Source organism: Ornithorhynchus anatinus, chromosome 18 (genome assembly GCF_004115215.2).
Source record: "Ornithorhynchus anatinus isolate Pmale09 chromosome 18, mOrnAna1.pri.v4, whole genome shotgun sequence".
Classification (NCBI taxonomy): domain Eukaryota; kingdom Metazoa; phylum Chordata; class Mammalia; order Monotremata; family Ornithorhynchidae; genus Ornithorhynchus; species Ornithorhynchus anatinus.
This window is the reverse complement of record NC_041745.1, coordinates 11759249-11784419: the sequence shown is the minus strand read 5'-3', so window position 1 is coordinate 11784419 and position 25171 is coordinate 11759249. Positions and strand designations below refer to the sequence as shown.

The 25171-nt window shown below is 45.3% G+C and overlaps 1 protein-coding gene across 5 annotated transcripts in view; it reads right to left on the bottom strand.

Moving 5' to 3' along the window:
• The window catches only part of CFAP47 (cilia and flagella associated protein 47), a 262759-nt gene that overhangs the window by 225704 nt on the left and 11884 nt on the right, over positions 1–25171 (bottom strand). For 4 of the 5 annotated variants that reach the window (XM_029046522.2, XM_016227348.3, XM_029046519.2 and 1 more), the window contains exons 5-17: positions 23730–23955; positions 22251–22411; positions 20570–20700; positions 19756–19988; positions 18787–18979; positions 15879–16089; positions 12615–12767; positions 11662–11851; positions 11453–11549; positions 7743–7959; positions 5604–5848; positions 3651–3781; positions 550–672 (exon numbers count right to left, since the gene is read on the bottom strand). In XM_029046522.2, the coding sequence (XP_028902355.1) occupies positions 550–672; positions 3651–3781; positions 5604–5848; positions 7743–7959; positions 11453–11549; positions 11662–11851; positions 12615–12767; positions 15879–16089; positions 18787–18979; positions 19756–19988; positions 20570–20700; positions 22251–22411; positions 23730–23955 (2311 nt within the window). The remainder of the gene's footprint in view (positions 1–549; positions 673–3650; positions 3782–5603; positions 5849–7742; positions 7960–11452; positions 11550–11661; positions 11852–12614; positions 12768–15878; positions 16090–18786; positions 18980–19755; positions 19989–20569; positions 20701–22250; positions 22412–23729; positions 23956–25171) is intronic. The other variant, XM_029046520.2, reaches the window with a different exon arrangement.

The window sequence follows — 25171 nt, the reverse complement described above, 5'->3', positions numbered from 1 at the left end:
CAGTGGAATCAGGATTAGAACCCGGGTCCTCTGACCGCCGGGCGCATGCTCTTTTCGCTAGACTCCGCTGCTTCTAAATCAAACAGCAATATTTACTAAACACCTACTGTGAACAGAGCACAGAGAACATATCTGCTGATTCTCTTGTATTGCTCTCTCCCAACTCTGCACATAGTAAGCACCCAATAAATACGATTGATGAATTGATTGTACTAAATGCTGGGTTAGATGCAGGTAAATCAGGTTGGATTGAGTCCCTGTCCCACATGGGGTTCACAGTCTTAGTCCCTATTTTCCAAAGGAGGCCCAGAGAAGTTACGTGAATTGCCTGAGGTCACACGGCAAACAAGTGGCGGAGCCGGCATTCGAACCCAGCTCCTTCTGACTCCCAGGCCCGTGCTCTCTCCACTAGGCCACGCTGCTTCTCTAGTATTTGTGGACAGCAGATATTTGTGAAGTAAATACATATGAAAAATAGGTTGAACCTGAACAAAAGAATTTCATCCAAACCTTCTGAGCCGTGAACAACCAACCACCAGTCCAGATTACCTTGAAGTAAGCATGATGATGGCCTGTATTCAAAAGAAAGGCCTTCTTACAGGTCGTCAAACCTTGAGGTGTATTATTGAAGAGGATTCTCTGCTCCAAAAACTGCACGCTGGTGTGACCGAGCTGGAGAGGAAAATAAATTTATAAATGACTGGCTCAAAAATAAATAATTCAGTGTAATTGCAGTCCCTTTAAACTACCTCTGAAACCACGGGGAGGTATTCATTAAAATGAAGAGGCTAGACAAAAAAAACAAAGCAGAGAAAATCATTGCTGAGCAAGGCACTCTTGCCTTTTTTCTGGTTTTGAATCTTCATCTGAACCCTGCCATATTTATTTTGCAATCGTTAAGTTGTGTTGAGCTGTTATGAAAGCTTTTCATCATGAGAAATATTAAATGAAGAAATACCAGATACATATTGGAACCATTTTTTGTTGTTGTTGTTTTGAGGGAGTTTTTTGATGTAGAAGCTAGCTATGCTCAAGGGGGAAAAAGAAAAAAAGAGGATAGCAGAGAACTTCCATTTCCATCCCTTACTTTAAGGAAATTTAAGTAGCAGCAAATTTCCACTCTGCCTCTCAGTCTCCTCAGCTTTAGCTCATCCACCATCTTTTAGCTGAAGAGTGGATTTATTTTTATGAATGTCTGTCGCCCCTTCTAGACTGTAAGCTTGTTGGGGGCAGGGATCATGTCTACCAACTCTGTTGCATTAGACTCTCCCAAATACAGTGCTCTGCACAAGGTAAGCGCTCAATAAATACTATTAATGACGACGATGATGATAAGAACAGTATGTCCTCCTCTCTTTACCCTGTCAGATTGTGAGCCTCTCATGTGTCTCATATCTCATCCATTTACTTCTTTCCCAGCGCTCATTACAGTGTTGTGCACACAGTAGATGCCTCATGAATACCATTCCTACTTCTACCACTAATTATTTCTCAGGTTACCTTGTGAGGCTGCAAAAGCAAATAAACTCAAACCAGCCCGTTTTGATCATTTTTACCCCAGGTTTGATGAGTAAGGAGGTTTAAATTATTGGCTAATATGAGGTTCCGGGATTAATTGTATTTTTCTAGATCTACCCTCTCCGAGCTCCCTAATGCCACAGATAAATAGGTTGGGCCTCATAAAAACGTGATGGTCCATTTTGCAGTTGAGGTACCAGCTGAACGTGAAAGTCTTATAGCCTCTGGTCGGTAGCCAGACACTGGACCTCCCAAGAATTGAGCTGTTGCGTGTGCCTTAATTGTGATCTTTGGTTACTAATTGTGGTATTCGCTAACAATTGTGGTATCCGTTAAGCACTTACTGTGTGTCAAGCATTATTTTAAGTGCTGGGGAAGATACAACATAGCCAGGTTAGACACGGTCCTTGTCCCACACAAGGCTCACAATCTAAGAACAGGTATGGAATCTCCATTTTATAGATGTGGTAACTGAGGCACAGAGAAATGACTTGTCCAAGGTCACCCAGCAGGCACATAAAGGGACCTGGATTAGAGCCCAGGTTCCTCTGACTCCCAGGCCCGTTCTCTTTCCGCTAGGCCACGCTGCTCCTCCCCAGCCATTCTCATGGGAATGGCCCGTGGGAGCCTGTTTTCTCCGCAGTCTGGGTGCAGAAAGGGTCGATGGAGAGTAAGGGGTGGATGGAGACGGGCCCCATTCCAGAACACAGAGGCGGCTACTCTTTCTCTGCGGTTTTGCATCACAAAGAATCAAGTGTGGTGATTTTTGTGTTGTGGGTGTACGATTGGATGTTTGTAGAATTGTAACAATTGCCGAAGAGAGATTTCTCGACGGTCAGCTCTTTGTCAAGTAGAGAACACTGTACTCTCCGGGAGCTTAGGACAGTGTTCTGCACATAGTAAACCAGTCAATAAATACCCCTGGTTGATTTCCCTTTCCAAACACAGTTTCCCCAACTACTGTCTATGCTCAGTTTTGGGCATTTCCCCCTCCCCCTCCCAACACACTCCCCGACTTTAAGCTTCCTGTGGGCACGTCTACCAGCTCTCTTGTACCCTCCCAAGTGTTTAGTACACACACAGCGAACGCTCAATAAATACCACCGAGTGCCGGTTTGGCGGCCAAGGAGAACAGTTTGGAGGAGCCTGGGTCTTTCACAGCCACAGTCAACCGAACTTTCCGCTTCACATCAGCTAAATCTAGAATCATATTGTACTTCTCCCTACCATCACCAGCTCATTAGACCCACACTGATGTAATAGAAGCAGTTGGAGTAATAGTGGCATTTATTGAGCGCTCACTTGGTGCAGTGTACTATATTTTGTGCTTGGTAAATGCAGAATAAAGAAGGAATATGTTTCCCGCCCACAAGGGGCTTACACTCTAACGGGAGAGGCAAATGAATGGATGTTAATCATTTAAAATTCACTATTACCATTTTGAAATTTAAACAATTACTATTACGATCCCTTTGGAATTCTTGTATGTCTCTTTTTATGGTATCTGTTGAGTACTATGTGCCAAACGCTGTTTTACTCGCTGGAGTAGGTGCAAGGTAATCGGGTTGGACACAGTCCCTGTCCCATGTGGGGCTCACGGGCTCAATCCCCATTTTACAGATGAGGGAACTGAGGCACAGAGAAGTTAAGTGACTTGTCCAAGGTCACACAGCAGACTACTGGCAGAGCTGGGACTAGAACCCGAGTCCTTCTGATTCCCAGGCCCGTGTTCTATCCACTAGGCCATGCTGCTTCCCTTCATATGTATCCCGGGGCTTGGTGGAGTGGCTGGCACATAGTAAGAGCTAACAGGTGTCATTAAAGAAAATCGATCTTATTTACTGTTAAAGAGCACTGTATTAAGTGCTTGGAAGAGCACAGTCTAAAAGAATTGGTAGACACGCTCCCTGCCCACAATAAGCTAACAGTCTTGAGGGGGAAAAAGACCCGGTATGGGTCCCTCCCTTCTTGGCATTTTATTCTAAGCGGTAGCATTTCCTTCAGGGGTCTAGAATGAAATTGTGAACGAATGACGGGATGATCCGACGTTGTCTAATTGCACAGGAAACAAATACTTGCGAGTCCTGAAATTATCCTCTTAATTAGTCACTAGCAAATATATCTGACACTACCTTTGCAATGCAACGTAACTTAACGGTGTTCCCTCGATGAACGTAGAGGTCAAATTCTCCTCTTTCAGGAGATGAGAAAGCCGGATGCCAAACCACTTCACACTCCAGGTCTGCATAAGCTTCCACAATGCCTGTATAAACGTTTAGAGAGAATTCACTCTTTCAACATCTTGACATTGCTAGCATTCATTTTAGTGATTTGGATATCTTTTGATAACTCAATAGAAGTTAAAATCTAACAAAGAATTTGTAAATATCCACAGAAACTATATGCATTATGGAACTACACCCAAATTGGGCTTAATTAATGAAACCTTCAAAAGAGATGTTTCATTCATTCAACCTTATTTATCGAGCACTTTCCGTGTGCAGAGCACTGTATAATAATAATAATGTTGGTATTTGTTAAGCGCTTACTATGTGCAGAGCACTGTTCTAAGCGCTGGGGGAGATACAGGAGAATCAGGTTGTCCCACGTGAGGCTCACAGTCTTCATCCCCATTTTACAGATGAGGTAACTGAGGCACAGAGAAGTTTCAACATTAAAACTCACAGGCGCTTTACAAATCCTGTTTTCAGTTTTAAATGACAAGGATGAACTTATTCTAATCTAACTGGGGAGAAATATTAAATTGCAGAAAGCAGAAACCGCAGAGTATTAAGGGCATGTACATAAGTATTGTGGGGGACGAGTGAGTTGTGGCCTAGTGGGTAGAGCGCGGGCCCGGGAGTCAGAAGGACCTGAGTTCTAGTCCCAGCTCTGCCATTCCTTGGGCAGATCACTTCACTGGGCCTCAGTTACCTCATCTGGAAAACGGGGATAAGAACGTGAGCCCTATGTAGGACCAAGATGGTGTCCGAACCTGATTAACTTGTACCTACCCCAGTGCTTAGAACAGTGCTTGGCATCTGATATTCACCCCACCCTCGGTTTCGCAGCCCTTACGTACATATCCACAAATTATTTACAGCATGGCTCAGAGGAAAGAGCCCGGGCTTGGGAGTCAGAGGTCATGAGTTCAAATCCCGGCTCTGCCACTTGTCAGCTGTGTGACCGTGGGCAAGTCACTTCACTTCTCTGTGCCTCAGTTCCCTCATCTGTAAAATGGGGATTGAGCCCGTGAGCCCCACATGGGACAGGGACTGTGTCCAACCCGATTACCTTGCACCTACTCCAGCGAGTAAAACAGCGTTTGGCACATAGTACTCAACAGATACCATAAAAAAAGATATACAAGTAAGTGCTTAACAAATACCAGCATTATTATTTAGTTATATTAACGTCCGTTTCCCCCTCTAGATCACCGAAGGGAAGGATCAGGTCTACCAACTCTGTTCTGTGGTACTCTCCCAAGTGCTTGGTGGAGGGCTCTGCACACAGTAAACATTCAATAAATACAACTGACTGATGACCCACCCTGCTGTATGTTACTCCTCTCTGCACACAGTATGCACTCAATAAATATCACCGATTGACAGATACCGAGAGTTTACCCGGAAACACTGTGATCTAATCTTTGAGCTCGTAGTGGGCAGGGATGTGTCCGTTTGTTGTTATCCTGTTCTCCCCCAAGTGCTTAATAGAGTGCTTTTGCACACAGTAAGTGTTCAATAAATACAACTGAATGAATGGAACACTATTCCTATAAAAACTAACCCGCGGTTTCTCCAAAGGAAAGCCAAAGAAGGAAGATATAAAAAAAGATCAGAGGATGAGATATCACAAAATACATCTACGGCACACAGTGTTTATAATAAATTGCACACAGTGTTTAATAAATACAACCGAATGAGTGGAACACTATTCCTATAAAAACCTAACCCGCAGTTTCTCCAAAGGAAAGCCAAAGAAGGAAGATACAAAAAAAAAAAGATCAAGAGGATGAGATCTTGCAAAATATATCTATCACGCTACTGCGGGGTAGCAAGAAAATAGCTTCCAAAATCCTGTACCTTCAGCTGGCCTTATGGAAAATGCTATCCCCTTCTGTGTGTTAACTGGCTTCCAGCTAAATTCAGCGGAATAGTTTCGGCGATTGTACAACCTGACGGTTCCTCTGAATTCCGTGTTCGCTAAGGAGCCTGGAGTCGGTCTCAGAATCAGTTCCGTGGTAGACAACTCCAGAGCAACGGACATGGCTTCTGCAATGACTAGGACGTGGCCAGTGTGTAGTCTGTTCACTGTAAAAGTGAAACACCTGTAACACACCGAGAAAGCTGTAATATTTAACTGCCCATAGTGCCGACTACAAATTCAGCAAGCCCTAAGCTTATATATCACGTTGAGTAGCAAAATACCTGCAAGTAAAAAGGTGTTAACACGCTGGAAAAAAGAATCAATTAGCAGCCTCACGAAAGGGAGCTATTTTACATTTCAAATAGCACCAAATAATTCGTGTTGTTTTGGGTCCGCATGGTATCTGTTAGGCGTTGTCTAGGCGCCAGGTGCTCTTCTAGGGTAAAGTTTTGTGGCGAGCAGTTTTAATGGAGGTTTTATTTGGAGGAAATGGGCATGGTTGAAGCAAAGAGAAGTCGATTGGGCATCACATCTCTAGGGAGGGGAAACTTAAGGCTGAAAAGCAGATGGATGTCAAACAGGGGATGGTAGAGAAGCAGCGTGAGCCAGCGGACAGAGCAGGGGCCTGGGATTCAGAAGACCTGAGTTCTAATTCATTCAATAGTATTTACTGAGCGCTTACTATGTGCAGAGCACTGTACTAAGCGCTCGGAATGGACAAATCGGCAACGGATACAGTCCCTGCCCTTTGACGGGTTTACGGTCTAATCGGGGGAGACGGGCAGACGAGAACAATGGTAATAAATAGAGTCGAGGGGAAGAACATCTCGTGAAAACAATGGCAAATAAATAGAATCAGGGTGATGTACATCTCATTAAACAAAATAAACAGAATAGGGTGATGAAGATATATACAGTTCTAATCCCCGCTCTAGCACTTATCTGCTCTGTGATCTTGGGCCGAGTCACTTAACATCTCTGCACCTCAGTTTCCTCTTGCGTAAATTGGGGATTAACAATTTAAACGCCACTTGGGATAGGGACTGTGTCCAACCTGATTAGCTTGCAGCTAATCAGTGCTTGGCAAATAACATACAAACAAAGCAAAAAAAACCAGTAAACTTTCACTAGGTGCCACCGATTGACTGACTCTAGAAGCTCCATCTAAATAAGAAGGGGTTACCGGTCAGAAAAAAACCCAGCTCAAGAACTCTGATTTGATTCGAGCAGCAATTGAAAGCCACACAAGGTTTCGGAAAAGGAAAATGATCTGATCAACTCCTACGTAGGGGATTCTTCAAACTTGGTCCAAGCCAGTGGATCGAGCGTGGGTCTGGGAGTCAAAGACCTGGGTTCTAATCTCAGGTCCACCACTTGTCTGCTAAGTGACCTAAGGCCAGTCGCTTCACTTCTCTGGGCCTCAGTTACCTCTTCTGGAAAACGGCGATTAAAACCGTGAGCCCCATGTGGGACAGGGGCCGTGTCCAACCCGATTTTCTTGTATCCACCCCAGCACTTAGTACAGTGCCTGGCACGTAGTAAGTGCTTAACAAATACCATAATCATTAACAAATACCATAGAGAAAAAAATAATAAACATGGATTGACAAGGGGGAGAAACTGGAGGTGAAGAGGCCAGGAAACTAGCTAATCCTTTTGGATAATCCAGCCACCAAACTGATACGGCCTATATCGGGACTGAGCAGCGTGGTTTAGCGGAAAGACCACAGACTTGGAGGTCAGAGGTTACGGGTTCTAATCCCAGCTTCGCCACTCGTCTGCCGTGACCCTGGGGAAGCCACTTCTCTGTGCCTCAGTTGCTTCATCTGTCAAATGAGGATTACGACTGTGAGCCCCAGGTGGGGCAACTTAATTACCTTGCATCTACCCCCAGCGTTGGGCACATACTAAGCGCTTAACAAATATCATTATTATTACTATGTGGGAATGTCGAAGGGATGAGTTTACTTAAAAACACTCGCACCGTGGATTTTATCACTATAGACCGCTCCATATTAGCACCAAAATTGTTTCCTGTACCAACAGAAATGAAGATTTTTTTTTTTTAAGCTTACTTGCGAAATTTTCCTAGTTTGTTGGACTCGAATACTATCGGAATAAAGGTACTTGACATGGGCGGCAACACTTGAGACAGTCGGCTCGTCCGCTGCAGCTCTTCGACCTCCGTCTCTAATTGCACCCAAATGTGCAACGACAGATTATTGACCACGTGCAGTTGTCGAACGGACGTGGAGTGCACGCACACCTCGCCGAAATCAATGACGGAGGGACCTGAAATGATAAAATTTCAACCAACAGTTGTTAAGCCCCTTAATCAGTTCAAATGCACATCCGTAAATCTTTTACGCTGAACTCGAATCGCTTAGTTATGGGGTTTGTTACATAATATTCATTACGGTATTTGTCAAGCGCTTTACGACGTGCCAGGCACTGTGCTAAGCGCCGGGGTGGATACACTATGAGCAGGTAGAAATGCTCAGTGGCAAGAGCCCGGGCATGGGAGTCAGAGGTCATGGGTTCGAATCCCAGCTCTGCCACTTGAAAGCTGTGTGACTGTGGGCGAGTCACTTCACTTCTCTGGGCCTCAGTTACCTCATCTATAAAATGGGGATTAAGACTGTGAGCCTCACGTGGGACAACCTGATGACCCTGTATCTCCCCCAGCGCTTAGAACGGTGCTCTGCACATAGTAAGCGCTTAAAAACCAACATTATTATTCTCTGTGCCTCAGTTCCCTCATGTGCAAAATGGGGATTAAGACTGTGAGCCTCACGTGGGACAACCTGATTCCCCTGTATCTACCCCAGCGCTTAGAACGGTGCTCTGCACATAGTAAGCGCTTAACAAAAAAAAAAAATGGTGACTGGCTTACAATACTCCAAAGCATTGTGCTGAATGCTAAGGTAGATGTCAAATAATCTGGTCAGTGAGTAATCTGATGATGGTAAGAATGTATATCGAAACAGTTTTGGTGGAAGCTCTGAAGGCAGGATGATGCCAGTAATAACAAGAATAATAAAACAATAATAACAACAGTATTTGTTAAGCACTATGTGCCAAGCACTGTTCCTAAACACCGAGGTAGATACAAATTAGTCAGGTTGGACACAGTCCCTGTCCCACATGGGCTCACAATCTCAAGCCCCATTTTACAGATGAGGTAACTGAGGCACAGAGAATAATAATAATGTTGGTATTTGTTAAGCGCTTACTATGTGCAGAGCACCGTTCTAAGCGCTGGGGGAGATACAGGGTCATCAGGTTGTCCCACGTGAGGCTCACAGTCTTAATCCCCATTTTACAGATGAGGTCACTGAGGCACAGAGAAGTGAAGTGACTTGCCCACGGTCACACAGCTGACAAGGGGCAGAGCCGGGAGTCGAACCCATGATCTCTGGCCCCAGGTTCTTTCCACTGTGCCATGCTGCTTCCCAGAGTCGCTTCCCAGAGAAGTGAAGCGACTTGCCCAAAGTCACAAAGCAGACGACTGGTGGAGTCAGGATTGGAATCCATGACCTTCGGACTCCCAGGCCTGTGCTCTATCCACTGCGTCACGCTGCTGAAATGGCCAGATGTAGACCTGCTGAAATCATACATGTAAAGACATATAAAGACATGTAAAGACAGAGAAGCCCGGGCTTGGGAGTCAGAGGTCATGGGTTGGAATCCCGGCTCTGCCACTCGTCAGCTGTCTGACTGTGGGCAAGTCACTTCACTTCTCTGGGCCTCACTTACCTCATCTGTAAAATGGGGATTAACTGTGAGTCTCACGTGGGACAACCTGATTACCCTGTATCTATCCCAGCGCTCAGAACAGTGCTCGGCACACAGTAAGCGCTTAACAGATACCAACGTTATGGGATTTTCCCTTTCGCTGCTCCCCTCTTCGAGATGCCCCCTTAACAAGTTCTGTACATCTCAAAAAATATTGCCCGAAGACATTTTATGACTCAAGACTCCCGTCAGTCTGCACGGACTGATAAACGGAAGATCGTTTCTTGAGATGGCGGCTGAGAAGGAGCGTGACCCCGATTTCCAAGCGACTCTCTGCAGTGCCTCATTTCGGAGCATCGACGGGACCGCGTGGTCAAAAACTGGGATGTAGAGAATTGCTCGCATGGTAAGAGCAGCTGTTATATTCCCAACCCTCCAGAATCGCCCTGGGACTTCGGGTCGTGTCCCGGAACCATCACCGAGGACTTGTGTTCGGCGGCAAATCGGAGGACCTGCCTTCTACTTCCAGTTCTGCCAGTAGCCCGCTACGTGATCTTGGCCAAGTCATTTAACTTCTCCGGGCCCCCCTTTCCTCATCCGTAAAATGGGGATTCAGTGCCTGTTTTTCCTTCTTAGATTTTGAGCCCCGTGTGGCACCTGGTTACTTGAATCTTTCCCAGTGCTTAGAGAAGCAGCGTGGCCCAGTGGAAAGAGCCCGGGCTTGGGAGTCAGAGTTCATGGGTTCGGATCCCGGCTCTGCCCCTTGTCAGCTGGGTGACTGTGGGCAAGTCACTTCTCTGGGCCTCAGTTCCCTCATCCGTAAAATGGGGATCAACTGTGAGTCTCACGGGGGACAGTGCTCTGCACATAGTAAGCGCTTAACAAATACCAACATTATTACATGCCTGACACATAGTAAGAGCTTAATAATAATAATACTCCTGGTTCAGGGAGCTTTGGTAAGGTCAGAAGGTTAAGCAAGGGCCCAGGTGAAATAACCTTCCCTGGCAGCCTACAGAACTCCTAAGATCAAGCAATCAACCATATTTATTGAGCACTCACTGTGTGCAGAGCTCTGTATTAAGCGCTTTGGAGAGGACAATATAACGGCAGACCCATTCCCTGCCCACAGCCAGCTTACGGTCTAGAGGGTCACGAGTGACCCCCTAGCTTCCCTTTCTGCCGAGGTTGCCTCGTGACTCCTGGGCAAAGAATTCGGTAATGGAGAGCTTTGGCTCATTCATTCTCTGAGACATTTTGCACAAAAGCAGCCTCTGTTTAATTAATCAATCCCGAAGTAATAATAATAATGTTGGTATTCGTTGAGCGCTTACTATGTGCCGAGCGCTGTTCTAAGCGCTGGGGTAGACCCAGGGGAATCAGGATGTCCCACGTGGGGCTCACAGTCTTCATCCCCGTTTTACAGATGAGGTCACTGAGGCCCAGAGCAGTGAAGTGACTTGCCCACGGTCACACAGCTGACAAGCGGCAGAGCTGGGATTCGAACTCATGACCTCTGACTCCAAAGCCCGGGCTCTTTCCACTGAGCCACGCTGCTTCTCTAAGCTCCTGAACCCTAAGGTCAGAAAGGACCTCGAGAGACCACGTAAGCCCCTCCAGCTGGAAAAGACACACCTAGCTGATTCTAATAATGTTGGTATTTGTGAAGCGCTTACTCTGTGCAGAGCACTGTTCTAAGCGCTGGGGGAGATACAGGGTCATCAGGTTGTCCCACCCGAGACCCGCTGTTAATCCCCATTTTCCGGACGAGGTCACTGAGGCCCAGAGAAGTGAAGTGACTCGCCCACAGTCACACAGCTGACGAGTGGCAGAGCCGGGATTCGAACCCATGACCTCTGACTCCCAAGCCCCGGCTCTTCCCACCGCGCCACGCTGCTTCTAGGCAGACTCTATCCAATCTAGCTATTCAGAATACTTGTTGGATATTTCAACCAAGAAAACCAAACACGAAACAACCGCATTCCTCGGTGTACACACCTCAGAGATCGTTTTCCCACAGATGCACGCGGTAACTTCTGTGGAACCTTACCGATAATTATCTGATGAAGCTGTTTCGGGGTCAAAATGAAACTACAGTCTTCTTTTTCTTGTGGAGAAAATGGCTCGGCATTAAGGCCGTCGCTAATCTGTGGTGGGAGGAAAGAAACTGTTTTACTAACGTGAAAATTGGCCTTCGATTGTCAGTTCGGGTTCATTTTTTTTAAATGTATTTATGGGATCGCTGTACATTAAGCTTACCTCCCTCGTCAAGGACCAGGATTCCTTAGCCGCGAGGTTTCGAGTACTTAGCAAGCGATCTTCCTTTAAAGGAGAAGGTTTGGGCTTTAACTCTTCTTCATGCAATTCTGCAACCGAAAGCCTTGGAGGCTTCAGCCCCGCCGCTGGTTTTATGCCAATGTCAATAGCATTGTTTAAAAGAATAAATTCCCTATTTGAAAGAACAAAATTCCCTAATTAAAAATTGAGTCCAAACATGGGGGGAAAATAATTATCGCATTAACCAGGGGTATTTACTGAGCGCTTAAAGAATGAAAAGCACTGTCATAACAACAATAATAATGAGGGTATTCGTTAAGCACTTTCTATGTGCCAAGCAGTGTTCTAAGCGCTGGGGTAGAGACAGGGGAATCCGGTTGTCCCACGTGAGGCTCACAGTCTTCATCCCCATTTTACAGATGAGGTCACTGAGGCCCAGAGAAGTGAAGTGACTTGCCCACAGTCACACAGCTGACAAGTGGGTAGATACAAGGTGATCAGGTTGTCCCATGTGGGGCTCACAGTCTTCATCCCCATTTTACAGATGAGGAAACTGAAGCACAGAGAAGTTAAGTGACACAGAGTCACACACAGGTGACAAGTGGCAGAATAGGGATTTGAACCCACAACCTCTGACTCCCAAGCCCGTGCTATAGTCACTATGCCATGCTTCTTCCCCCACTAAGCATAAGTGAAGCAGAACCTATGTTCCCTCTCCACAAGGAATTTTCCATCTGATTTTTAGCCCTAGAATGAACCCAATTTGAAAATTTTACCAAAATGTGAAAGACCCCTTTATGATAAAGATATGAATGGAAAAACTATAACTCTCCATAACAAACTTAAATTCAATTCAAATGCTTCTTCTTTAACAACTATTAAAAATCTAAGTATAAAAGCATCATAGGTATAATAGTTTTAGAAAGGGAAGTTACCTGGCTTTCTCTTTCTGCTGGCGCTGGTTTCTTAAACTCTGAATATAGTTAAAATAGATGTCCTGGTTTGCTTTCCTTTTGATTTCTTCACTGTGAGTATACGCAAAACTGGGATCCACATAATTATATCTATCGGCATTTGTGAAAACAGTCCTAATAACCATGAGAAATCAGAGTCAACGTACCTTCATATTCATCTGATTTTTTTTACAGTTCCCGATAAGCGCTTACCACGTGCCAACGCTGTAATAATAATAATAATGTCGGTATCTGTGAAGCGCTTACTCCGTGCAGAGCACTGTTCTGGGGTAGACACAGAGGAATCAGGTTGTCCCACGTGGGGCTCACAGTCTTAATCCCCATTTTACAGATGAGGTAACTGAGGCACAGAGAAGTTACGTGACTTGCCCACGGTCACAAAGCTGACAAGTGGCAGAGCCGGGATTCAAACTCATGACTTCTGACTCCAAAGCCCCTGCTCTTTCCACTGAGCCACGCTGCCTCTACTAAACCTAGGGATGGAGTAAACCCATTTTTGGAAGGGAACGTGCCTACCTACCAATTCCGTTATATTGTACTGTCCCAAGCGCTTAGTACAGTGCTCTGCACACAGCAAGCGCTCAATGAATGCGACCGACTGATAATCGGGTTGGACACAGCGCCTGTCCCGAGTGAGGCTCTCGGTCTATCGAGTCGGATTGATTCTCCATTTTACATGAAGTAACTGAGGCCCGGGGAAGTTAAGTGACTTGTCCAAGATCACCCAGCAGGCAAATGTCAGAGCCGAGATTAGAACCCAGGCCTGACTCCCAGGACTGGGTTCTTCCCACCTGGCCGTGCTGCTCCCCTAATGTTGTAAATTGAGAAATGTGAAACCTCTGAAGGAAAAAGAAAAAGCTCTAAGTGCTATCGTACTTTACCTATATAGGTGTTTAGAATTGGAATTGGCTACGCTTCAAGAAATCAAACAAAGAGCTATGCCAAAATAACTCTGCCGTGGTCCTCATTTGTACCAACGAGTTTAATAAATCCCGAAGTCCGAAGGTGCTAATCCCAGCTCCGCCACCTGTCTGCTGTGTGGCCTTGGACAGGTCACTTCACTTCTCCGTGCCTCAGTTACCCCATCTGTAAAATGGGGATTAGGACTGTGAGCCCCACGGGGGACGGGGACTGTGTCCAATCCGATTTGCCCGTATTCACCTCAGCACTTAGTACAGTGTCTGGCACTTAAATACCACAGTTTTGGGTAGGTCTTCACGAGTAAATTGAAGCTCATCCTATGTTTACAACTCAAGACTCCAAAACTATCATCGCCATCATGAACAGTGCTCTGCACACAGTAAGTGCTCAATAAATACGACCGATTCATTGAGCATCACTGGCACATCCTAGACATCATAGACACACCATAGGCTCTGCGCCCAGTAAGTGCTCGATAAATATGATCGATTCATTGAGCATCATTGGCACATCACAGACTACGGTACAGGATCCTACAGGCGTAACGATGGCTCGCTCAAATAGCGCCGACAGATTTTTCAAACAAGAGACAATACGGGATGTCCAAATTCTGGAGCGAGGCTACCCTGCGTTGAGGTTCTTCTATTTTTCTCTGCCAGATAAAAAGAGCAATAAACGCAAATAGGAACCTCCCTATGAGGGAACACTATTTGTCTCTAAAATATATGAAGCAAGGAACTAAATGGGCCCTCTTCTCTGCATGTGCATAGGAAGGAGGATTATTTAAGAACAACGTAGGACCCAAACTATAAGGAGCTTATAACAATTGCTGGCTCCAGTCCCAGCATTATAGAAGGAACAGGTTCTCTCAGGTAAATTGAAAAATGCACCGAGAAAAATTGAATTCTATTGAATGAGTATTAGTAACGTCGCGCAAGTATTCATCGGTACTCGATCGGTTAAAACCGTATTTCCTCATCTAGTTTGCCACCGAAATGGAATCTGTCCAATCTAAATTGAACTGCCTTCTTTTATAGGGAAGAAGTGAGGTTTAGTGAATAAAGCACATGCCTGGGAGACAGAGGACCTGGGTTCTAATCCCACTCCAGGACTGGTCTGCTGTGTGACTTTAGGCTAGTCACTTCACTTCCCCGTGCCTCAGTTTCCTCATCTGTAAAATGGGGAACTAAGACTGTGAGCCCCATACGGGACAGGGACTGTGTTCAACCTGATTATCTTATATCTACCTCAGTGTTTTTAGTACCTGGTACGTAAGTGCTTAGAAATGACCAAAGATACCTAACAACAACAACGTGGTAATCAGAAAATAGCCTGCTGATGGGTGATTTTATAGTACTTTCTAAAATCTCCCCCAAAATCCAGTTCCCAATGCCACGAGGGGAAGGGAAACCGCCAGAAATGGGGGGGGTGTCTACGAGTCTACCAGTGCTGAAGGTCTCTGGCACAAGAATCACCTAGAGCATCTCTCGGGGTGGACAGGATTCAGGGGAATCCTAAAAGCGACCGGTTTGCCCGATGGCGAGGGCCCCAGCGGCTACCGACTCGGCTACCCTGACCGCCACCGGCTGGTCGTTGGCTCTCCCGGGCAGCACGCCATTATGCCGCAGTTACTTTGGCCAAAAGAGATTTGGCAAATTAAATGCTTGGACACTCTTCCCAACGTGCTGCTCTGCTCACCACCTACTCATCTGGTGCACCCCTTGCCTCATATGGAGACACAGTTGGCAGGTAGGAGAGGTATTTATTAAGCACTTACTATGTGCCTGGCACTGTACTGGGAGCTGGGGAAGATACAAACTAATTGGGTTGGATGTAAACCACCTCCTGCATGGGGCTTAATCCCCATTTTACAGGTGAGGGAACTGAGCCCCCAGAGAAGTGAAGTGACTTGCTCAAGGTCACACAGCAGACAAGTGGCGGAGCACGGCTTTTCAGTCCCAGAGCCTTTGTGTTGAGGCCGAAGCCCATCCGTCGTTTCATTTATTCCAGTAAACGCTCAATAAATACGATTGGATTAATTTATTCAACCGTATTTGTGCGCTTACTGTGTGCAAAGCACTGTACTAAGCCCTTGGACTAAGCTAAATCGCTTACACTGGGAGATTCCAAAGTATCCAAAGATTCCAGAGTATCATCTCCGCTTCCAAAAAAGTAGACCCTATTGCAAGCATAATGTATTGGCAACAAGTATTTTTTAATAGAGATAATGGTAAATATTTATGTACCGATTTTACAAGGCTTCCCCCTGTTTGCCATTTAGTACTTTTACCTTCAAGTAATTACCTGAACGTTTTATATCGTTCACCGCTCCTGATGCTACCGGATCGATCGTTAGGAAAGGCTATCAGCACATTTTTGGAATCTTTTCTTCTCTGGTGACTGTGGATTTTTGTTTGGGCTGCCTGAAGAATTGCTACTGGTGCCAACTTCTTGTATTTTTCCATTTCATCCATAAAAGCCTGTCCAGTGGTATTGGAAGTCAATGGTGCTAAACCTTGATAGAAATAATTTTTTTTAAAGTTCATTTGTTTTACCCAGAAATTTCCAATTAGCGTTTCAATTTTCCAACCTTTATCCAGTCGCTTACCTCAGACGAAACCGTCTTTCGTGAAGGGCCAGTTATTAGGTATTTAACAAATGACCTCTTTCCCCTGTTCCTCCAGCGGTGTCAACAGATGGACTTGGATTTTCTTCAAAGCAGAGCTCGACAAAGTAGGCACCTACTCCCCCTCTAATTTCTTTCCTCTCATAAGTCCGAGCATAGCGACGACACTCAACTGTGGCATCTGTTAATCACCTACTCTCTACCGATGCCTGAACTGAGCGCTGGCGTATGATCAAGCTAGACAAGAGGGACACAGGCCCTATCTGACAGGGGGCTCCCACTCTAAGAGAGAGGGAGAACAGGTATTTAATTCCAGATGAGGAAACTGAGGCCCAGCTGAGTGAAGCAACTTGCCCGAGGTAAAAGAGCAGCAAGTGGCGGGGCTGGGATTAGAACCCAGCTCTCCAAATTCCTAAACCCCTGCTCTTTCCACTAGGCGACTTAACAGAGAAGCTGCCTGGCCTAGTACTAAGCACATAGTAAGTGCTTAACAAATGCCATTTAAAAAATACTACGTGCTAAGCACTGAACTGCTGGAGTAGATACAATTTAAATGCGGCCAGATAGGGACCCTGACCCACATGGGGCTCACTGTCAAAGGTTGGGGAGAAGAACAAGTATCTATTCCCATTTTACAGATAAGAAGCATCTTTCATTCAATAATATTTACTGAGCACTTACTATGTGCAGAGCACTGTACTAAGCGCTTCGAACGTACAAATCGGTAACAGATAGAGACGGTCCCTGCCCTCTGACGGGCGCACGGTCTAATCGGGGGAGACGGACAGACGAGAACAATAGCGATAAATCACGGCGTAGCGGACGGAGCCCGAGCCTGGGAGTCAGAAGGTCATGGGTTCTAATCCCAGCTCCGCCACTTGTCTGCTGTGGGACCTTGGGCAAGGCACTTCACTTCTCTGGGCCTCACTTACCTCATCTGGAAAGGTAGGAGCCCCACGTGGGACAGGGACCGTGTCCAACCCGATTTGCTTCAATCTACTCCCGTGCTTAGTACGGTACCTGCTACATAGTAAGCACTTAAATACCATAATTATTAGATGAGGCAACCAAAAAATTAAGTGACCTGTCCAAGATCATTCATTCAATTGCACTGAGCACTTACTTTGTGCAAAGCACTGTACCGCACGAGGCAAGCGGCAGAGCCAGAATTAAGACCCAGGACTCCTAGGCGCTCGCACTTTCCACTAGGGAATGCTGCCTTCCTCAACTATTGAACTGTTCTCTCCCAAGTGCTTAGTCCAGTGCTCTGCACCCAATAAGCATTCAGTAAATACCCCCGATTGATTGAATGACTGATCTGGCCATGAGGAGATTATTGGAGAGACCTGTCTTGGTGGAGTGAAGGGGTCAAAAGCCAGACCGCAGAAGAGCATTGGTGGCGAGGAAATTATGTCAGGGGGAAGCTATGCCCCGTTCTGGGAGTGGGGATAAAAACGAGAGGAAGAGGAAGGAGCAGTTGGTGGAGAGGATCGAGGAGTCAAGGGGCATTTTGGAAAATGGGGGAGAATTGCAGCTCGCACTCTTCCTCCCTCTCGTTAACCTACTCACTCATCGTGGGCAGGGAATGTGTCCGTTTATAGTTATGTTCTACTCTCCCCAGCGCTGAATACAGTGCTTTGTTCAGAGTAAGCACTCAACAAGTGATTGTACGAATGAGTACTCACCGTGTCACATTCTCATCACTGTACTTACAGAGCGCTGACGGTGTGCAGAGCACTGTACTGAGCACTTGGGAGAGTATAATAAAATATAACAGAGTAGGTAGACACATTCTCTACCCACAACTGCTGACCCTTTCACTCATTCATGTCTTCCTCTCTGCCTCTTACTCCTTCCCCACTTTTATCTGAACCAAAGCTCGGTCCATCTACAGAGCTTTTCTGACATCATATCAATCCCAAGAGGACATCTCTGATTAATCTTTCGTCTTCCCGGGCTCTCTCTCCGCCAACTGCCCCCTAAGCACGTCTCTGCAATTTTTTGAGCATATTTTGCCCCTCTATCAATTGACGGATGGCGTTGGGGGCAGCAGCGTGGCTCAGTGGAAAGAGCCTGGGCTTCGGGGTCAGGGGTCGTGGGTTCGACTGTGGGCAAGTCACTTCACTTCTCTGTGCCTCAGTTACCTCATCTGTAAAATGGGGATTAACTGTGAGCCTCACATGGGACAACCTGATTATCCTGTATCTCCCCCAGCGCTTAGAACAGTGCTCTGCACATAGTAAGCACTTAAATTCCAACATTATTATTTATCAAGCACTTACTGTGGGCACAACAGTGTATTGTGTGCTTGGGGAAGCGAAGTACGACTGACTCAAAAATCTTTGAGAATGGATATCATGCCTACTAAATCTATTGTAGTTTCCCAACCACTTAATACAATGTTTTTTTCACCCATGAGGCACTCAGATAGTACTGACTGATTGGGTGCCTTGTACACTGAGCCTTAATTAGTATTAAAAATAATATTGCTTTAAATACAAATATTCCCATGGGAACTTGTTAGGCAGCTGGGAAATGTATTAATTATTCCATATTAACTTCAAAATACCGAGAGAGTCCTCATACCAGGGTGGATTTTCAGCTCGATTTTCTTGGTTATAGGCCGGCAGACACCAGTAAAACACAAATGTATCTGATGAAAAGGCTTCATCTTCAAACATGGTGAATTATCTTCTGTAGCCACCGATCCAATAATATCTACCACTTGCTTCACTTTAAAGATTCCTACTTGATGTGGAACAAATGAAAACTGCACATCCTACAGGAAAGAAAAAGGTGAACACAGTTCTAGGTATAGACAAACATAAAGGCCAAATATATTTTTAAAGGACGACTAATCATGATCATAGCTACTTTAGAAATACTATTACTGCTTCGGTTAATACTAACACTGCTTTTATGAGCACAAGCACATAATACAGTAACAGAGAAACTGAAACGGTTACCCAACCATCAGTTAGGGCCCATCAAAATCTTGACTAATCAGGGCCCCGACTGCCAATTTGTGGATTTAACTAGGCCTCTTGCTTCCTTCATTTCCCTAAGGCTTTCAGGGTTTGGTAATTTTTTTTTTTTGGAATGGTATTTCTTAAAAGCACTTACAATGTACCAGGCACCGTACTAAACGCTGGGATAGATACAAGCTAATCGGTCTGGACACAGTCCATGTCCCACCTGGGGCTTGCTCTCTTAACCCCCATTTTACAGATGAGGGAACTGAGGCCCAAAGAAGTGAAGTGACTTCCCCAAGGTCCCACAGCAGACAAGAGGCAGAGCCGGGATTAGAACCCAGGTCCTCTAACTCCCAAGTCCAGGTCTGATCCCCACATTTTTAAAAAAAGATGAAAGAAACTAAATAAGGCCCAGAACAGAACAACAAAAAAAGATATGATAAGGATTTGGTACTTTGATAAAATGTAGGGGACAGCAAAGCCTTTTCTGCAAGGCAGAAAAATAATTTTCCCAGTCTAATAATTGTTGCAATGTATTTGTAAGGCAGTGCTATGTAGATTATAAAAGGTATAATTACATTACCTGTGTATTTCTTATCTCTATTTTTCCTTTCTCAGGATTAGTTTTAAAATGTGCTATCTTGTGGAAGTTGAATATCACAGGGAGTGAATCGGATTCATTTTTGAGCACTCCGAAAATCTCTGAGGATTCGCCCATATAACAAGGCACAAAGTTAAGGATCCTTCCTGGTATGCAATTTAACAGCACAGGGAGTCCAGAACCCGTCACTGCTAATTCCACTCTATGACAATCTGCTAAAACAGAAGAACGCCGACCATTTAAATTTGCTTGTGAACTCAGAACATTCTGGTCCAATTTAAGTAAGAGCCACTGAAAACATTTCCCCCCCCTTTCTGTTACTCCACTAATACAAAATTATAATTCTGTTCAAAGTCCTACTAAAGTTACATCTCTTTAAAAAGGCCTACCCCGACTAAACCCTCTTATCTCCCATTCACCCACCCATCCGGCTTCTTGTGCCCTTGGATCCGTACGCCTTGAGAAGCTGATATTCACCCCACCTCCAATCTCAAAGCATTTTTTAAATGGTATTTCTTAAGGACTTACTATGTGCCAGACACCGTACCGAGCGCTGGGACCGATACAAGCTTATAAGGTTGGACAAGGTTCCTGTCACAGACGGGCTCCAGGTTTTATTAGTACAGGAGAACCTTCCATTTTAAGTTGAAATAGAAAGGGTCACTAAAGAAACTCAGTCACCCATGCCCCATAAATCCCATTTTTAGGGCCCTGGAATACCGGACGAGTAAGTCTGGCAAGCTCTACCGTTTCAACAGTACGCACACTTTGAACATCAGTTTTATTTCACACTTACTGTTGGAAGACTGGTCACCATTTGAAGATTTCAAAAATCCATCCTTACTCCCTACTGCCTCGAACCTCAAAAAGAGAACGTAGTCCTGCCGACTCGAGGGTTCATTCCTCCTGACACCACAGCTCAATTGTCTGAAAAAATACAAAAATCAGATTAAGCTTCAAAATAAAGTGTACACGAGGCCTATACAACAATTTTCACATGGAGAGTCTGTCCAGCCTAAGTCTTGGCCCCGAAATAAATTAATGAATGTCTAAATTCTGCTCTCCATTGCTGAACCTGACTACCTGAGCAGTGAGCAGTAGAATTTAGTTATTTGTTAACCTTAATATCTGTTGAGAAATATTAAAATTGGGGTCTATGGATTATTTACTATTATCATGGTATTTGTTAAGCGCTTACTATGTGAAAAGCAAAGTTCTAAGCGCTGGGGTAGAAACCCGTTAACCAGAATGGACACAGTCCCTGTCCTACATGGGGTGCACGTCTAAGTAGGAGGGAAAGCAGGGATTAAAACCCCATTTTACATTTGAGGAAACTGAGGCACAGAGAAGTTAAGTGACTTGTCCAAGGCCACACAGCCGGCAACTGACAGAGCCAGGATTAAAACCCGGGTCTTCTGACTCCCATGCTTTTTCCATTAGACCAGGCTGCTTCCTGCTGGATTCTATTAAGGGCAAACAAAATCCTCTCTACCGCTTTAGATGAAAACAAATTAGTCATCAACATTATCCTTTAATTCCAAGAGAAAACACTTCCACGGTAATATCGCTTCCCCTTCTACTCTAAGAAGTTTCAGGCAGAGATGATACAAGTCGCTGAGATGAGACCACGGCTGGCAGCCTTGCCTCATTTATGCCCTGCCGGGCAAAATTATCTGCTCTCTCTCTCCCCACAGCAGCAATATTAGACGGCAAGCCTGAACTTCAAATCCCACCAGCCTGAATTCACGGAACAAAAGGCCAACATTTCTGGGGAAGCTGGAGTAATGTTCTGTCTCTTCCCGCGAGGCTTGGGTGGTCACCTTCCTCTAGACCGTAAGCTCGCTGGGGGCAGGGAAATGTGTCTGTTATATTGTTACGTTGTACTCTCCCAAGCGCTCAATACAGAGTAAGCACTTAAGTACCATAGCTGTTATTATTATTAAACACATACCTTTCCATCTAGGTGCTTCCCCAGTGCGTAATGTATTGCAAAGTCCGTCTCCCCTGCTAGATTGAGAGTACTCTATTGGACTCCCCCAAATACCTAGTACAGTGCTCAGTATACAGTCAATAAAGAGCACTGATTGATTTGGAGTGTGAGAACTTCTACTTCCATGAGATTAATTTAATAATAGATTAAGCCCTTACTACATGCCAAGCACTGTGCTAAGCAAACCCTGAGATAGATACAAGGTAATCAAGTTACCATAAGGATAATGTAAAATGAGGCAACTATCGTGAAAGAATAATCTAATACCAAGAAAATATTTGCCCAAACATACTTCATTCAGTTGTTTTTATTGAGTGCTTACTGACTGTGTGCAGAGCATTGTACTAAGCGCTTGGGAGAGTACGATATGACAATAAACACACACATTCCCCACCCACAACGAGCTTACAGTCTGGAGGGGGAGATCTGTGGCATTCATTTTCCAGAAGAAGTAATTTTAATTTCAACGATAACGGCCCAAGCTTACTTTGGACTAAAGCACAGTGTAACCACCGTTTTCTGATACGGTAACAAAGTTCCTTGATTGGGAAAACAGGAGATTAAAGCAGTGACATCTACATCTCGTGTCCTGTTTAGGAAGCATAGATCCTGTAAAGCTGCATCTGTATTTTTCTGAAGATCTATCCCCTGGAATAGTAGCACAGATAAAAAGAAAACAAATCAAAGAGTTTAAATCAGTTTACAAAACGCTGCAGTTTTAGAATTTATAAGTTGAATGAGCCTTTCTCTAAACTGTCAGTTTACCGTGACCAGGGAACGTGACTACCAACTCTGTTGTACTGAACTCTCCCAAGTGCTTAATACAGTGCTCTGCACACAGTAAGTTCTCAATAAACACCATGGATTCATTCCTCTAAGGACACTGAGCATGGTTTGGTTTTTGGTTTTTTTTTTTGCAAATTATAATGTTCTCTAAGTACTCAGAATAGTACTCTGAATCCAGTATAGGCTCAATAAATACAATTACTTGAAGGAAAGTGTCTCTCTGAAACGAGAGGTATGTGGATGATGGAAAGGGCCTACAGTGGAAATTATGAAACAGCAAAATGAGCAGTTTTCATTGCAACGATAAACATCCGGATGCTTATGGAAATAACTGACACACAATGAGAACGGTAATTACATGAAAATATCTGGAGGGAAAAATCCAAACACCACAACAGCTGTGCAAGCAAGGAATCAATACTGTCTTCCCCTCTAGATGTAAACTTATTGTGGGCAGGGAATATGTCTATCAATCTGTTATATTGTACTCTCCCAAACACTCAGTACAGTGCTCGGCACACAATAAGCGCTCAATAGAGACCACTGATTGAATACACAGAGAGGATTTGGGAAAATTCTTTGATGAAAGGTCCATAGTAATAGACCTAAAGTCCCAGCAGACAAGTGACAGAGCTGGGAGTGGAACCCACGTCCTCTGACTCCGGAGCCCGTGCTCTTTCCACTAAACCACGCTGCTTCTAGATTCTTTGGATGGTAACCTCTTCTTTACAGTATTTGTTATGTGCTTATTATGAGCCAGGCACCGTACTAAGCGCCGGGGTAGATACCGGCTAATCGGATTGGACCCAATCCCCGTCCCACGTGGGACTGGCAGTCTTAATCCCCATTTTCCGATGAGCAAACTGAGGCCCAGAGAAGTGAAATGACTTGCCTAAGATCACACTGCGGACATGTGGCGGAGCCGCGATTGGAACCCAGGTCCTTCTGACTCCCAGGCCCGTGCTCAGTTGGCGGACACAATCCCTGCCCAAGGATTATACTGTATTGTAGACGTACTGTCATCTCCCAAGTGCTTAGAACAGTGCTCAGCACCCAATAAATATGACTGCTAAATAAATCCTTGCAAAAGCCATCTCCCCCCTTCACAAATTAAACTCTCTCACTGGCTAAACACGACATGGGAGACACGCAAGCCTACAAACAGTAGAGTGTCACTCACCAATTCTTCCCCAACTGCGTCATCTTCTAGGACAGCTACCCACATCACGGGTTCTGGACTTTTATTGTATAGAACGGCTTGTTCAGTCTTCGAAGTTCCAAAGAAGACAGACCCAAATGATACGCATTCCAATTTATCATCGTACACGTTTAATAGTTCGATAACCTGCTCGACCACATTGGCTTCAATCCTCAAAAAGGTGTCTTCACAACCCTGCAATCTGACCCTGATGGCAAAAATGGGGCAGAAAGGTCAAAAAAAAAATTGGATTACAAATGAGCGAACCTAGATACATTTTTAGTCCTTTAGCACTTTTTAACGAAATGCCAAACTGATTACCAATGAACAAAATGTACAGTGCCCTGCACATCAGGAAGCATTCACTAAATACGACTGAAGTCACCTAACTTCTCTGCCCCTCAGTTACCTCCTCTGTAAAACGGGGATTAAGACTGTGAACCCCACCTGGGACAACCTGATCATTTTAATAATGTTAGTATTTGTTAAGCGCTTACTATGTGCAGAGCACTGTTCTAAGCGCCCGGGTAGATACAGGGTCATCGGGTTGTCCCACGTGAGGCTCACAGTTAATCCTGTATTAGGAGCCGGGATTAGGACGCAGGCCTATCCTGTGTGACTCCCTGTATCTCCCCAGCGCTTAGAACAGTGCTCTGCACATCGTAAGCACTTTACAAATACCAACATTATTCGTGGCTCAGTGGAAAGAGCACGGGCTTTGGAGTCAGAGGTCATGAGTTCGAATCCCGGCTCTGCCACGTGTCAGCTGTGTGACTGTGGGCAAGTCACTTCACTTCTCGGTGCCTCAGTTCCCTCAGCTGGAAAATGGGGATTGACTGTGAGCCCCACGTGGGACAACCCGATTCCCCTGTGTCTACCCCAGCGCTTAGAACAGTGCTCTGCACAGAGTAAGCGCTTAACAAATACCAACATTACTAACATTATTATTATTAGGGTCCGCCTTGGGGCAACCCTCCACAGCCACGCACAAAGGGGATGCCTTTAGAGGGTGGAGGTTTTGGCCCCCACCAGTGGAAGGGACCCCGCGCCCTCAAATCCCTCCCCTCATTCATTCATTCTAATCGGGGGAGACAGAACAATGGCAATAAACAGAGTCAAGGGGAAGAACATCTCGTAAAAACAATGGCAACTAAATAGAATCAAGAATCACACCTGAGGCCTGAGGCCTAAAATGGGGCCTGCAGAAGGGAAGGGCCAACACTCAGAGCAAACCAGGCAAGGAGAGGGAGGGGACCCAGACTCCTTTAGTCCCCCCTCCCCCCCGTGCCTTAAGTACACGGGCCAGATGCACGAGGAAGAAATCTCCAACTCTCCATCCCACCACCCACACAACGGGCCCCAGACCCTCCCTGAAGAAGCAAGGCCAGAGGCTCACCTGCTAGACGCTGACAAGGCGCTACCAG